Source organism: Pan paniscus, chromosome 1, assembly GCF_029289425.2.
Source record: "Pan paniscus chromosome 1, NHGRI_mPanPan1-v2.0_pri, whole genome shotgun sequence".
Classification (NCBI taxonomy): Eukaryota; Metazoa; Chordata; class Mammalia; order Primates; family Hominidae; genus Pan; species Pan paniscus.
The window spans coordinates 94,554,525-94,570,109 of NC_073249.2; the positions used below are offsets into that span (position 1 = coordinate 94,554,525).

The window sequence follows — 15,585 nt, forward strand, 5'->3', positions numbered from 1 at the left end:
CTTGGTCAAATCCCCGGCTGCTTCCTTCTGCACCCAGAAATTCCTTCCCACTCACTTTGTTCCCACACACAAACCAAGAGCCAAAAATGAGTGTGTCTATTTTATATTTAAACCCAGCTGTTTGGAAGCAATTATAAAACTTCTCCCCCACACCAAGAACCCCAGAACTCCCCACCCAGAAGGAAAGGAGACTTAGGGTCCTGGTCCCACAGTCTTTAATGCTGTAGAGTAGGAGAGGGGACAGGCAGAGTGAGGGTGGTAAAGGACTACTCTTGTCCCTGAGAAGGCAGAGGTGCTGGCTGGCCTGCCCTTCCCCAGGCTTGGATACCTTGGGCCTTTCCCTTACTCCTGCACCAACAGCAAACTCAGAAGGAAAAAACAAAACAAAACTCTAAAGGTAAACACGGTCCTTCTCCCTCTCTCATGTGGCTCCTCCTGCCCCTACCTGGGAGAAGGTTCAAGTATTGCGCTGATGGGTTTGGGCAAGGACCACAGAGGCTGGCATGGAGAGGCCCTGCCTCCTCCTACTCCTCCTGTCTCCTTACCTGAAAAGGAGGGGAGGGATGGATAAAGGAATGGGTAAACAAAATTAATTGGTAACACATAAAGTTAGTAAATGAATAAATACAATTAAATAAATGAATAAATAAACAAGCGAAGAAAAAAATATCACACAAGGATTCAGCCATTTGCCCCTCCACCGGGGGGGATCTAGGCTGGCATATTAATAAGGAGGTGCCAACTACCCCTTAACTTTTAGGGGGTCACGACTGGGGCAGAGGGTACAGGGAAGAGGAAGCTCGCAGTTTACAAAAAGATGGTCTACCACAGGACAGAGACTGCAGGGAACTTAGAAGTATGTTCCCACTCAGAGGGTAGACACAGAGTGTCCACAGGTGGCAGTGAGCGGGTAAAAGTGGATACCCACACTCAGGACCCAAGACATCTGCTGACAGCAATGGGGGTGCAGGTGATTGGCAGTGCCTGGCTATGCTACAGGAACAGGAAGATAACCAGACCGGGCAGAACCTGCAGGATCATTGGCAGGGAAACAGAGACATCTAGTTACTTGGCAGTGATGGCAGTGGCAAGTACTTGTGCTTAGTAAAGGTGGGGTCATGGGCCTGGGCCTGCACCTGGCAGGACCATAGCCAAGGGAATATCCTTGTCAGAGGGTTTTGAGTCACTTCTACTTGGCAGTGGAGACATACAGCGCCTGGCATATTACCTTGAACATGGTAGCTGCTCAGTACACATGATGAACGGGTGAATGGATTATGATGGGACAAGCTACAGGATTCTTGAGCTGAGGACACAGAGACCATCTTCATGGCAGTATGCGGAATGTCCGCACAGGGTCGACATTTCCAAGGGGCAATGTTTCAGGTCCCCACGGCCTTCCCCAAGAGGCATCTGCCCTTGGGTACATACTACTGCACCCCAAGAACTAAGGCTGGATGTACTCAAAGGTTTTACATGTTGGCAGAAAGCTGGAGACCCCGGGGTGTGGCTGGCTCAGGCACTGGTGGCCTGGGGGGCTGGGCTGTCCTTGGAGGTTTGGCCAGGAGCCCTGAGGGAGGCAGCCGCTCACTTCCTGATCCCTTACGCCCAGGAGAGCCATCGCCTGTTGCCCGCTGAGGCAGAGAGGGTTGGGAGGCTGAGAGTGGGCGGCCCCGAGGTCCTAGCCGCCGTCCACCTCCTCCTGGAGGGGGACCCAGCAGGGAGACCTGGGAGCGCCCTGCCCGGGATAGGCTGGCGTGCAGGGTTCGGGCAGGTGGGGCGGGCAGGCGGGAGGTGGATGCCCATGGGCCAGCTCGGACAGGCACCAGCGGGGAAGCTGGAGAGCCTGCTGAGCGCCAAGCAGAGCGAGCAAGGAGGGTGGCTGGAGAGTCGGGGGAGAGGGGCAGAGGGCCCCGCTGATGAGTCAGGGCAATGGCCACATTGGAGGTCACAGCAGCTGCCTGAAGGGGCGCATGTACCAGTGGCTCCCACAGTACTGGCTTTCCACTAAGCTGAGCTCCTGTGCTCGGGGCCCGACCCCGAACACCCCGAGCCATGTCTCTGTCATGTTGCACCAAGTGCTGCTCCATGATGCCACCACTGCTGCCTGGACTTGGCTCGGAGCGCTTCCGCTGCAGTATGGAATTCTTCTTGCCTAGAAGTTGTACCGGGAGGGAGAAGTTAAGGATAGGGAAGGAATCCAAGATGGATGTTGGATATCAAAGAGTATGAGAGTATCAGGATGGGGTGGGGTTGAGGGTAGGGGATGGGAGTCAGTAGTATGGCAATGGGGCTATGGGGGTTGAGATGGGGGTTGGAGGAAGAGGGTATGTATCAGAGACAGCGAGGGTCAGGGGACTGGTACTCAGGGGAAGGAGGACTCAGGACATGGGGGCTTGGGATGCTATCTCTCCTGGGAAGGACATGCTGAGGGATAGGGACAGTGGGCCACAGTGTTGAAAGGCCTGTTAGGGAGCATTTGTTGGGACTGAATGGATTGGGATATGACCCTGGAGCCCTAAAGCCTGGGCTCCGTGCTTTGGAGGTGGGGTGAGAGCATAGTCTGGACCCAGAGCAGATGGGGTGGACAGGTCTCACCGATGCGGCGCAGCCGATCCATGGCCACAGTCTCAAAGGCCCGGCGCATCATGGGGAACTCCTCAAGCACAGCATTGAAATGGTCCACACTGAGTGAGTAAAGGCGGCAGTAGGTGTCAGCCCGAACACTGGCTGTGCGCCGGCCCCTAGTTAGCAGGCAGATCTCTGCAGAAATTGGGAGGAAGCTTCAGAACCCCGTCCTTGTCCCCAGAACTCCTCTTGCTGAGCCTGCAGCAGTGGACCCAACTTTCTAAGGCTCCTCCCTAGACTTGGGAGAAACCATTGATTACCTATTACCTCCATGGCCCAGGAACCCTAAACACCGCAAGCATTGTCTTTCTCCAGACCCCCACAATTACTGGGTTACTGCTCCCTGTCCTTCCTACTCTCTCCATATGAAGGCTGATGACCAGGCAGGTCTTGCTGGCCCTAAATTCCCAGTGATTCCACTCCACTTTAACTCCCACCCCTCCCCGACTGCTCAATCCCAAGAGGTAGACCTGGGCAACTCAGTGTACCCCTCCCACCCCCTTGAACAAACACTGAGGGCAGCCCTGAAGGAGAAAAGCAGTATCAAAGAGCAAAGTGCAACATGATGGGAGTAGTGGGTGGTTTGGGGACTGAGAGATTATATGAGCCTCAGGTCACTTTGGGCAGTGGAAGGCTGAACTGCCCCTACTGCCACAGGCTGGGTCCCTGAAACACACCACCAGGCAGCTCCAAAAAGCTTATGCTCCAGGACAGCTCTGCTTCACTCCTGCCTTTCCCTCATCTCATAGGATCCTTGGATTTCACTCTCTAAGGGTTCTAAAAGGCCCTCTGGCCCAGTAGTTTGCAACCTGGCTGTGCATTAGAATCTCCTGATAAGCTTTAAAAACTACAGAGCTCAGGCCGGGCACGGTGATTCACGCCTGTAATCCCAGCACTTTGGGAGGCTGAGGCGGGCAGATCATGAGGTCAGGAGATCGAGACCATCCTGGCTAACACAGTGAAACCCCGTCTCTACTAAAAATACAAAAAATTAGCCAGGCGTGGTGGCGGGCGCCTGTGGTCCCAGCTACTCGGGAGTGTGAGGCAGAAGAATGGTGTGAACCCAGGAGGCAGAGCTTGCAGTGAGCCGAGATCGTGCCACTGCACTCCAGCCTGGGCAACAGAGCGAGACTCCACCTCAAAAAACAAACAAACAAACAAAAACTATAGAGCTCCAGACCCCAGCCCAGAGATTCTCACTGAGTAGGCCTGGGGAGGGGCTGGAGCTCTGTGATTCTGCAGCGTACTGAGGCAGGGACCCAGAGCCCGGGAGCAGTTGCCCTCTCCACTGTCTGCTCGTGACCCTGCCACCCTCCCTGAGGCCTGCTGACCCCCAAAGTAGGATCCATCGGTGAGGCGTGTGTCCCGGGCGCCGCGGGCCAGCACACTGAGCAGCCCATGCTGGATGAAGTACATCTTCCTCCCCACGGAGCCCTCACGCACCACGAGGTCCCCCGGCTGGAAGACCTCAAAGCGCAGCTTGGTGAGAACTGCAGTGACGAAGCTGGGGTCGGCGTGGGCAAACAGCGGCATGTGGGCCACCAGGCCCCGACAGGTGAAGTTAATGATCTCCTGGACAGGGGAGGGGCCTGTCAGGCAGGCTGTGCCCCTGACCTGAGATGATCCCACCGAGCTCATCCGCTTCCAGAAACCCCACCCCTGGGGTCATGTTCTGCCAAAGGATGGGGAGGCATCAGTGGGCCTGGGACCATCCCTAAGCTCCTGCCTTCAGATCTTTCCCATGAGCCCTTGCAGGACCATCCCCCAAAAACAGAGATCCCTATAGTCCCTCCTCATGTATCCTTCACCCTCAAAGGGCCTTCAAGAAAGACCCTAGCCCCTGAAAGCCCAAATACCTGGCCTCCCACAGGGCCCTCTGCAGGCCTCACTCCCTATAGGAGCACCTGCTGACCAATAGCCCCTACCACCAGACAGCACTCCAGGTCCCTGAAGAGCCCCCCTTCCAGGCCCAACCCAGCCCCACCTCGCGAAGCGGCTCGCTCAGCTCGCCCAGGATGCTTTCCTCGTCGAACATCTTGCCCTGGTAGCGGTGCTCATAGTACTCGTGGATGCGCTGCCGCGTGTCTGCTGGCAGCTTGTGGAAGGACATGTACTGCTCCACCTGCTTGTACTGGAGGGCCAGCCCATTGCCAGGGGCAAGAGGACAGAGGGAGAGATTTGGGGCCGGCACAGTGGGGTGTGTGTGCGGAAGGTCAGAGACACAGGTCAAACTCAAAGGGGTGAAACGTGGAACCAGACATGGATACACAGGGCCACAGAGGAATATGGATAATGATGGATACCGGGAAGACACAGAGCACAGTCATAGGAAAACCCAGGCGTGGACAGCAGAGGGGCCAAGCACAGGCATAGGTTCAAACAAGGAAAAGGTACATGCAGGGGCAGGGAACAAATGGACACAGGGCAGGAAAGGAAACAGAGACGCAACAGGGGCACACATCAGAATGGGCCTCAAGTCAGGCTACCCAGTCTCCAACACCCCTCCATGCCACACCTCCCTCTCCTGTCCCTGCTGACCTTCTCCTGGTACTGACGCCGGGAAGAGTCCAGGGACTGGATGAGTGCCGTGGCATGGCCGATGAACATGGCGTAGCATGTGGCACCCACGATCATGCTGAGCATGGTGAGCCAGACGTCGGGCATGCCTACAGGTGCCTGCTGCCCATAGCCAATGCACAGCATGTGGCTCATGGCCTTGAACAGGGCATGGGAATACTGGCGGCCCCACGAGTGGTTCTGAGGGGCAGAGTATATTGCAGAGCTGGGCATGGGCCCCTCGGAGCCTCATTCTCTGCCTGCCCCTTTTCCTTCTTTGGTCTTTCTGTCTGCCCCTTCTACTGCAGGCCTTCCTCCTGGCAGGCACTTAAGTTTGGTTCTGGGGGGCCCTGAGGCAAAAGGGTCCTCTATTGCAACTTGGGGGCCTCAGCTTCCGGCTAGGTACCCTTCCTTTGCCTGCTCCCTCCAACACACGAGCACTTCTTCTGGGTCTCCTTCCCCTTTCCTCCCTCCTCCCCACCTCCTCGCTCCTATTTTCTGTTGTGATCATCTCCCACCTCCTGCTCCCTGTGGCCATCCCTGCTACTCAGGCAGAAGAGCCCTAAGAAGGCCCAGGAAAGGCAGAGCTGTGGGGACTTCTCACCACCATGTGGTTGATGGAGACCCAGCAGTCGGGAGGGAAGTCCTGCAGCATGGGCACCAGGAACTGCAGACAGCCATCCCAGTGACATAGCAGCAGCATCATCCCAATGAGGTTGAAGATGCGAACCACAGCACTGGCCAGGTCATAGGTCATGTGAAAGATCTGAGGAGTCCGAGGAGGAGCTGCTGTGGACAGGAACCCCTCCCTGCTTGTCCTCCTCCATTCCCAGCCTGGCAAATTCTCTTCTGAACTACTCCCTAGCCCCAGCCCCCATGAATTAAAAAATACAACTATTATTCATTTGTGTGGAGTTTTGTGGCACACATGTATAGCTAATGCAAAGCAGTTTCTTATTTCTCTCATCTTATAGATAGGAAAGCTGAGGTCAGTCATGTGCCCAGAACCACATAGTAAGTGTCACAGCAGAGAATCAAACAAATCTATTGCACAAGCTGCCCAGGTGTAGCCTAGAAAAGAGAGAGGGCATTTCACAGTGTAATGTCTCCAGGGCATATGTGTAAGAATTAATCCAGCAGCCCTCTCCTTTCCAGTCATAATAATATATAATAGGTGGGGGAAGGGGGGAGGGATAGCATTGGGAGATATACCTAATGCTAGATGACGAGTTAGTGGGTGCAGCGCACCAGCATGGCACATGTATACATATGTAACTAACCTGCACAATGTGCACATGTACCCTAAAACTTAAAGTATAATAAAAATAATAATAATAATATATAATAGTGGCTTCACTGAGAACTTAGTATGTGCTAGACACCTTTCTAAGTGATTTGCATGTATTAATTCCTTTAATCCTAACAGTCTTATCACAGGTAAGTGTATTTAACACTCTCATTTTATAGAACAGAAAACCAAGTCTCCTATAGTAAACAATAAAACTGGGATCTGACCAAAGACAATGAGACTGCAGAGCCCACAATCTGAACCACTAAACTCTGCTGCTCTGAAGCTGAAGCTCCAGCTTCTTCCACACCTCATCCTCCGCCCAGCATCCAGCTAACTCTAAAGTGTGTCCGGCAGCTGTGCTCCACCCTCCTGTGCCACCATCTTCACCCCAGGCCCCATCCCCTGAACCCTCATTCTGTTCCTGCTTCTCCCCCACCAATTTTGGAGAGAGCTCACGCACGGAAGCCCCACCCATCTTCCCCACACTATAAGGTCACCAGGAGCCCCACCCATAGCATCTTCCTAGAGAAGTCCACCAGCCGCCCCGCCCCCTTCTCCCCCAACATCCCCCACCCACTGCCCCGCCCGCCACCTCCCCACCCCACCTCCTCCCACTGGTGTATGTAGCGGATGAGGCGGGAGAGGCGGAGCAGCCTCAGCAGGCTTAGGATCTTGGTGAAGCGAACGATGCGTAGGGCCCGTGCCGTTTTGTAGACCTCAGCGTCCAACCGTGGCTCCAGCTCCACCACTAGGAAGATGTAATCCACAGGGATAGAAGAGATGAGGTCAACCAGGAACCAGGTGCGCAGGTAGCGCGTGCGGATGGCCCGCGGTGCTAGCAGGATCTCAGCACCCTCCTCCACCACGATGCCCGTTCGGAAGTTGAGCACCAGATCCAGTAGGAAGAAAGTATCAGACAATACGTTGAAGACGATCCAAGGCGGGGAGTTCTCCTCCTTGAAGAAGGTGATGCCCACAGGCAGGACGATGAGGTTCCCCACCATCAGCAGCAGCATGATCAGGTCCCAGTAAAACCTAAGGTGGGAGTGAGATGAGGAGTAAGACCATGAGGATATTTCACCAGCCACTAGACTGACAGAAGATAGGCTGACATGGCCAAGAATGGGCAAAGATACACAATAACAGAATGACTGTTTACAGCTGCTGGGAGTATAAGTTGGGACCACCATTTGGGAAAATAGTTCAGCATTATCTAGTGAAGTTAAACATTTGCACTCCCTGCAACTCAGCAATTCCATTCCTACGTATAGACACATCCAAGGAAAATATGCGCTCCAGGAGATACACATAGGAATGTTTATAGCAGCATTAAATTTGATAACAACACACATGTCCTTGTGTAGAAAAATGTAGACAGATAAGTAGATAAATACACTATTTATGGGCTGGCATACCATACAGCTGTGAAATTACCCAACTACAGCTACATTCAGCCCTATGGATGAATTTCACAAATGCAATGCTGAGCAAAAGAAGCAAGAAACAGCCTGGGCAACATAGTGAGACCTCATCTCAACAACAAATAAAAAAAATTAGCCAGGCCAGGTGGTGCACACCTAAAGTCCCAGCTACTCAGGAGGCTGAGGTGTACTCCAGCCTGACTGACAGAGCGAGACCCTGTCTCAAAAGAAAAGCTATGGCTCACGCCTGTAATCCCAGCGCTTTGGGAGGCCAAAGTGGGATCATTTGAGTCCAGGAGTTCAAGACCAGCCTGGGCAACATAGTAAGGTCCTATCTCTACAAAAGTTAAAAATTAGGCCAGGCCTGGTGGCTCATGCCTGTAATCCCAGCACTTTGGGAGGCTGAGGCTGGCGGATCACCTGAGGTCAGGAGTTTGAGACCAATCTGGCCAACATGGCAAAACCTCGTCTCTACAAAAAATACAAAAATTAGCTGGGCATGGTGGCGAGAGCCTGTAATCCCAGCTACTCAGGAGGCTGAGGCAGGAGAATGGCATGAACCCGGGAGGCAGAGGTTGCAGTGAGCCGAGATCGCACCACTGCTCTCCAACCTGGGTGACAACAGTGAGACTCTGCCTCAAAAAAAAAAAAGAAGAAGGCCAGGTGTGGTGGCTCACGCCTGTAATCCCAGCACTTTGGGAGGCCAAGATGGGCAGATCACAAGGTCAAGAGCTCGAGACCATCCTGGCCAACATGGTGAAACCCCATCTATACGAAAAATATAAAAATTAGCTGGGCATGGTGGTGCACACCTGTAGTCCCAGCTACTCGGGAGGCTGAGGCAGGAGAATCACTTGAACCCGGGAGGCAGAGGCTGCAGTGAGCAGAGATCACGCCACTGTACTCCAGCCTGGGTGACAGAGCGAGACTCCATCTCAAAAAAAAAAAAAAAAAAAAAAAATTAAAAATTAGCCAGGCACTGGGTGCGGTGGCTCATATCTGTAATCCCAGCACTTTGAGAGGCCAAGGTGGGCGGATCGCCTGAGGCTGGGAGTTCGAGACCAGCCTGACCAACATGGAGAAACCTCATCTCTACTAAAAATACAAAATTAGCTGGGAGTGGTGGCACATGCCTGTGATCCCAGCTACTCAGGAGGCTGAGGCAGGAGAATCGCTTGAACCTGGGAGGTGGAGGTTGCCATGAGCCGAGATTGTGCCATTGCACTCCAGCCTGGGCAACAAGAGTGAAACTCTGTCTCAAAAAAAAAAAAAAAAATAGCTGGGCGCGGTGGCTCACGCCTGTAATCCCAGCACTTTGGGAGGCCAAGGTGGGCAGATCACAAGGTCAGGAGATTGAGACCATCCTGGCTAACACGGTGAAACCCCATCTCTACTAAAAAAATACAAAAAATTAGCTGGGCATGGTGGCGGGCGCCTGTAGTCCCAGCTACTCAGGAGGCTGAGGAAGGAGAATGGCGTGAACCCGGGAGGCGGAGCTTGCAGTGAGCCGAGATTGTGCCACTGCACTCCAGCCTGGGCGACAGAGCGAGACTCTGTCTCAAAAAAAAAAAAATTAGCCAGGTGTGGTGGCGCGCACCTGTAATCCCAATCCCAGATATTCAGGAGGCCAAGGCAGGAGAATTGCTTGAACCTGGGAGTGAAGGTTGCCGTGAGCTGAAACCGCTCCACTGCCCTCTAGCCTGGGCGAGAGTGAGACTCTGTCTCAAAATAAATAAATAAATAAATAAATAAAAATTTGCCGGTGTGGTGGCTCACACCTGTAATCCCAGCACTTTGGGAGGCTGAGGTGGGTGGATCATGAGGTCAAGTGTTCGAGACCAGCCTGGACAAAATGGTGAAACCCCACGTCTACTAAAAATACAAAAATTAGCCAGGCGTGGTGGCATGCGCTTGTAATCTCAGCTACTCAGGAGGTTGATGCAGAAGAATCACTTGAACCCGGGAGGCGGAGGTTGCAGTGAGCCAAAATTGTGCCATTGCACTCCAGCCTGGGCGACACAGTGAGACTCCTTCTCAAAATAAATAAACAAATATAAAAATAAATAAATAAATAAAATTACTCTTCCATATACATACATATCCCTACTATATATCATTTACCTCACCATTGCTAAATATTTTTAAGGTTAAAAAAAAAAGCTAAAGTATCCTGTGCTAATCTCACAGCATTGCTGAAAACATTTACGTGGAGACAATAGATGTGACAGTGTGGTACAGGCACTAGTTGGTGTTATGACTCACTCACTCTTTATCCCCAGATTTCTGAAAAGGCTGCTGCTTCCCCCATCTCCAGTTATCTGCCCATTCTAGTCTAGGACCTCATGCCCTCCCCAGCCTTCTCCACCCCATTCCTCTTCTCCAACACAGTTGGACCCACAGATCCTGTTCCTCTGCTGAGGTTTGCTCATCCATGTCTCAGGGTGGGGTGGTCTATCCTGCCTTCCTCTGAATTGAGCTTTCCAGGGATGCCCTTCCCCCTCCACAGAACCTCAAACAGGGCTGCACACACAGAGAAGCTCCACAGGAGATCATGAAGCAGCAAGGCTTGAGTTCTGCATACCTTTCCTCCTCTGGCCTCCCTGTGTCCACTGGGACTCTGGCTGAGCACAGGCAGAGGCATGGGCAGGGGTGAGTGACACTGCTGTGGCAGACACCGTGGAAAGAAGAGGTCAAGAGGGAACTGTGTGAAGCCCTCATTCAGAGAATGGCACAGGAAAATCTCAGGGACTCAGTTACCTATGGTGGTTTTAATTCTAGGACACACCTAATCCCAGTGTCAACTCAGGAGCTAGCCCCTTCTGACTCGGACTGCAAAATCAATTTTCAGCCCTGAAAGAAACTTCCTCAAGTCCGGGCCTCTGGGAAGCCCCTTAGACTGTATAAACAAAAACCCTCGGCCATTCTTCTTTTCTCTCCTGGGCTGCTGAGGAGGAATCCTGTATTGTGAGACACTAAGAGAGGGGAGGGAAAGAGGGTTCGCCTAGCCATGAAAGCATCTTCACAGCCTGACTGACAGGTGGGTCACAAGCCTGGCGGGTGATGTAGTACAGAGAATGGAGAAGCACAATCAGAGGGATACCAGGCTTCTGGGGATCCGTCTGCGAGTGAACTGAGGGAAGAGAGTGAGATCCACAGGAGACTAGAAAAGGCGCACTGGCAGCAAAGACAGGAGTGAAAGGAACAATGGGAGGAAGAGAGACATAGAGGGAGTGTGTATATATGTGGATTCAAGATAATGTCTGGGTCTACAACTGTATTTCGAGGCTCCAGATTCACACCTCTTCCTCTCTGCTTCTTTAGTTCCCCAGGTTAGGTGCTTTGCACACATCCCTGCCTCATCCAAGAGCTGTCCTTCATTTCCCCCAAGGACAGGGCTGCTGTCTTCCCCTAGCGACCTTGATGTAGAGGTACACCCTGACTGAGACTGTGAAATGGCCCCACCCCCACCCTCTGTTCCTTCTCTGGGAGTCACCTGGGTGGTGGTCCTGCCCCTGCTTTGCCGCCTCAGTCACTCTGAGTCTCGGCCCCGCCCCGCCGCCCCCGCCTTCAGCACTAGGGACAGCGACCAGAGCTGAGGTCTGGACCCCCGGTCCCCTTCAGCGTCCCTATTTTTCCTGGTAGTCTGTCATGCTGAACTAGGCAGGTGCTAAGGAGCGGGTGTGGGGATGGGAGATGGCGGAGCTCGGCTTCTCCCTCAGACTGGCCCCGATACTTAGAATATAATTTCCTAGATCTCCAGCAAGCAGGACTGGAGGAGGCAGGGGTCCCAAACTCTGGTAGTTCCTTTGGTCCGGATGGGGTCCCGGGTTCCTGAAAGAGGAAATCCAGGTCTCTGGAGATCCCCTGATGTCTGCTTGCCCCTTCTGGTGCCCCCAGCCTGTCCAGGCACGGAGGACCTCCGGCAGGGGATACCCGCCCAGGAATTCCCAGGCTAGACTGGTGCAAGTGACTCTCCTGCCCCACCAAGGGACCCCGGGCTGGAAATGAAGTGACCGTGGAGGGTGGGGCGGGCCGGGTCCCGGTGTCGCTGCCCGCGAGGGTGGGATTGATGTACCCTGCCCTCCCCGCCAAGCCCCCAATACCGGAAGTCGCTGTAGGGGTGGATGATCCAGGCCCCCGCTGACTTCACCCGCTCCTGCTCGATTTCCACTGCTTTGTGGCTGCCGAACACCCGAAGGGAGAACTTGTTGACCGTAGGCTGGAGCAGCGTCCCAAGGTGCCTCCTCTTAGGCTCAGGCCCAGATTTGGGGATCGGACCTGAGGCCGCGGTCGCAGGCGGGGGAGCAACGGGAGGCACCGCCTCCAGTCCAGGGGTCGCCCCTTCGCTGGCCCCCGCCGCCGGCCGCTGCTCTGCCTCCATGGCGCCCACCCCGCTTACACGCTCGGCCTCCTAGAGCCCTCTGTGGCCATCAGGTACCCGCAACCCCTCCAGAGCAGGAGTCGGCGCAGCCCCGCGGGCTCTAGCGGAGGCGTCGTAGGCTCGGAATCGCCGGCGCGCGGGGCGGAGGGGGTGTGTGCTAGACTGGCGGGCGGCGGGCGGGCTGCGCGGCGCCCCCTGGCGAGGGCCGCGCCAAGACCGGGCGGGGCTGGGCCGCCGGGATCCTGGAGGAACTCCGAGAGGGGCGTGGCTTAGCAAAGAAGGCGGGGAGCGCAGCCTGAGCCAGGGAGAGGGCGTGGCCTAGCGTTGGCCTTTCATCCACTGAGAACCAGGGAGGAGGAGCCCCCTGCAGTGGCGGGAAAATCGGACGCGGGTTTGTAGCTTGAAGGACTTGGGAGGGAGAGGGATTGGGGACCAATGGAAGAAGTGGAAATGGCTTTTGGGATTCTTCTCCACTCTCGCCCAGGGACTTCTGTCCTGCTGCCGTCTTCTCTCAACACTGTCCTAGGCATATTCTTGTCTTTTGGTCTCCTCCGAACTGCTTCCCCTAGTATTTAATTTCCTAATTCATTCTGTCAGCCTTCACCAAGTGCAACTCTGCCTGTCATTGAGTGGATGCTGAGGAAACAAAAATGAATACAAAAGTCCTAGTCTTAGCATCTCCATGTAGTAATGGAAAACAACACAAAACAAAACAAAAACAAAGGCCTAGCCATAAAGCCACTGCTCATCTGTGCCCAACGACAGACAGGTAAATTGCAGTGCTATGCGAAGTGCTACAAATTCCTAAATATCTCAAATTCTCCCCTTCATCTCCAATTCTTATTACCACTGCCTCATTTCAAGCCCTCAGCATTTTTTCACTTAAATTACTTCGGAAACCTCTAAAAGAGTCTTCAACCTCTTCCAGGCCAATTCTTCTTCCATTCCCTGCCAGTTACCTTCCTAAAATCCAACTATGGCTGTGTCACTTGCTTGAAGCCCATCAAGCTTTCCCATCTTCTACAGGGGTACATTTAAGCTGCTTAGCATGGTGTACCAGGCCCAAAAAATTTGGACCTAGTTTCAACAGTCTCTCTTCTGACAGTCCCTCTCTTGAAAGCCACAGCCCCAATCATGCTGAAAGACTTTGTGCTGCCTTGTCTCTATGCTTTTGCAAATATTTTCTCTGCCTGGTATTCTCCTCCAATTCACTTTCGAACAGTTGGTTCAGATCTTGCTTTCTCTAGGAAACCTAGGAACACATTTCCAACTCTCATTTCCCCAGGTAGGGTCTATTCTAGAGCTTTTTTACAGCAGCCAGGGCACCACTGTTTTGAGCAACTCATGTCACAGGGCTACCATTATTATTATTATTTTAGAGATGAGGTCACACTATGTTGCCCAGGCTGGTTTTGAACTCAGAGCTCAAGTGATCTTCCTGCCTTGGCTTCCCAAAGTGCTAGGATTACAGGCATGAGCATGGTCTCATTATTTATTTACAGATTTTCTCTCCTGTTAGATTGTGAAACTCTGAGAAACAGGAACCTTGCACCTGGCATAATTCTGGACACATAGTGGACATTCAGTAAATGCTTGTTGAATGAATTAATAATCTAGGAAAATGTTCCAGGAGGTGGAAGTGAAATCTTTACTTCTCTCTCCCCGACTCCTTCATTGATTGCTCTCCATGTTCTATTCCAGGGAACTTCTCTAAACTATGTCTGGTTATCTGATCTAACCTCCATCTGACCATCCTTCATCCAGCTCCTCTCTAATATTTCCTGACTTTATTTATTTACTCATTCTAGAGTCAGGGTCTTGCTCTGTTGCTCAAGCTGGAGTGCAGTGGTGTGATCATGACCCACTGCAGCCTCAAAGCAATCTTCCCACCTCAGTTTCCTGAGTAGCTGGGACTACAGGTGTGAGCCACCTTGCTCAGCTCCCTGACTTTAATATAGTTATTCTCAGATTATATTATTTCTCTTTCAATTGACCTTTCTGACCACTTCTCAATTCCTTCTGTAAAGTCTCTCTTTCTCTTTCTCATTTTCTTTCTTTTTTTTTGAGATAGAGTCTCACTCTGTCGCCCAAGCTGGAGTGCAGTGGCACGATCACGGGTCACTACAGCCTCGACCTCCCCAGGCTCAGGTGATCCTCCCACCTCAGCCTCCCGAGTAGCTGGGACTACAGGTGAGAGACACCATGACTGGCTAATTTTTATTTTTTATTTTATTTTATTTTAGACACAGTCTCACTCTGTCGCCCAGGCTGGAGTGCAATGGCACCATCTCGGCTCACTGCAACCTCCACCTTCTGGATTCAAGCGATTCTCGTGCCTCAGCCTTCCAAATAGCTGGGATTACAGGCACCTGCCATCACACCCGGCTAATTTTTGTATTTTTAGTAGAGACAGGGTTTCACCAGGTTGGCCAGGCTGGTCTCAAACTCCTGTGCTCAAGTGATCCACTTTCCTGGGCCTCCAAAACTGTTGGGATTACAGGCATGAGCCACCGCGCTTGGCCTAATTTTTGTGTTTTTTTAAGAGTCTGGGTTTTGCCCTGTTGCCCAGGCTGTCTCAAACTCCTATGCTCAAGTGATCCACCCACGTTGGCCTCCCAAAGTGTTGGTATTACAGGCGTGAGCCACCTCGCCCAGCCTTCCTGTTCTTTTTTAAGATTTAGTAAACTGGCCAGGCGCCGTGGCTGATGCTTGTAATCCCAGCACTTTGGGAGGCCGACGGGGGAGGATTGCTTGAGCTCAGGGGTTCAAGACTAGCCTGGCTAACAAAGTGAGGCACTATCTCTACAAGAAAAAAAAAATAGCTGGGCGTGGTGATGCGCGCCTGTATTTTTTTTTTTTTTTTTTTTTTTTTGAGACAGAGTCTCGCTCTGTCACCCAGGCTGGAGTGCAATGGCCCGATCTTGGCTCACTGCAACCTCCGCCTCCCGGGTTCAAGCGATTCTCCTACCTCAGCCTCCTGAGTAGCTGGGATTACAGGCGCATGCCACCATGCCCGGCTAATTTTTGTATTTTTAGTAGAGACGGGATTTCACCATGTTGATCAGGCTAATCTCGAACTCCTGACCTCGTGATCCGCCCGCCTCGGCTTCCCAAAGTGTTGGGATTACAGGCGAGAGCCACCGCGCCCGGCCCTAGTAAACTTCTATTTCTCACACATTATGTAAGCCACCTTAGGATACAGTTCTCAAGTAAGTCCCCCTTTTCGGCACCCGATTCTCCAACCCTCCATTGCTCAAACCTTTCCTCCATGGCTGTGTCCCCACCCCGAGTCGTGCATAACTTTTGTT

The 15,585-nt window shown here is 52.9% G+C and overlaps 1 protein-coding gene across 4 annotated transcripts; it reads right to left on the reverse strand.

Moving 5' to 3' along the window:
* Positions 1-87: 87 nt before the first annotated feature.
* On the reverse strand, positions 88-12,495 carry HCN3 (hyperpolarization activated cyclic nucleotide gated potassium channel 3). 4 transcript variants are annotated; one of them, XR_611539.5, is made up of 9 exons: positions 12,000-12,495; positions 7,081-7,510; positions 5,789-5,950; positions 5,167-5,385; positions 4,613-4,759; positions 3,960-4,200; positions 2,599-2,763; positions 1,229-2,155; positions 88-545 (listed from the first exon to the last, which is right to left on the reverse strand). XR_611539.5 is itself a non-coding variant. In XM_003817050.6 (8 exons), exons 1-8 carry the CDS (start codon positions 12,275-12,277, stop codon positions 1,473-1,475), a joined length of 2,325 nt encoding a protein of 774 aa, XP_003817098.3. In that variant the 5' UTR covers positions 12,278-12,495; the 3' UTR covers positions 88-1,472. The 4 variants fall into 4 exon arrangements, 3 of the variants coding, with proteins under 3 accessions (XP_003817098.3, XP_034792850.2, XP_008968446.3); XM_003817050.6 differs by having other exon boundaries at positions 88-2,155; XM_034936959.3 differs by lacking the exon at positions 5,789-5,950 and having other exon boundaries at positions 88-2,155.
* Between the last annotated feature and the right edge of the window lie 3,090 nt (positions 12,496-15,585).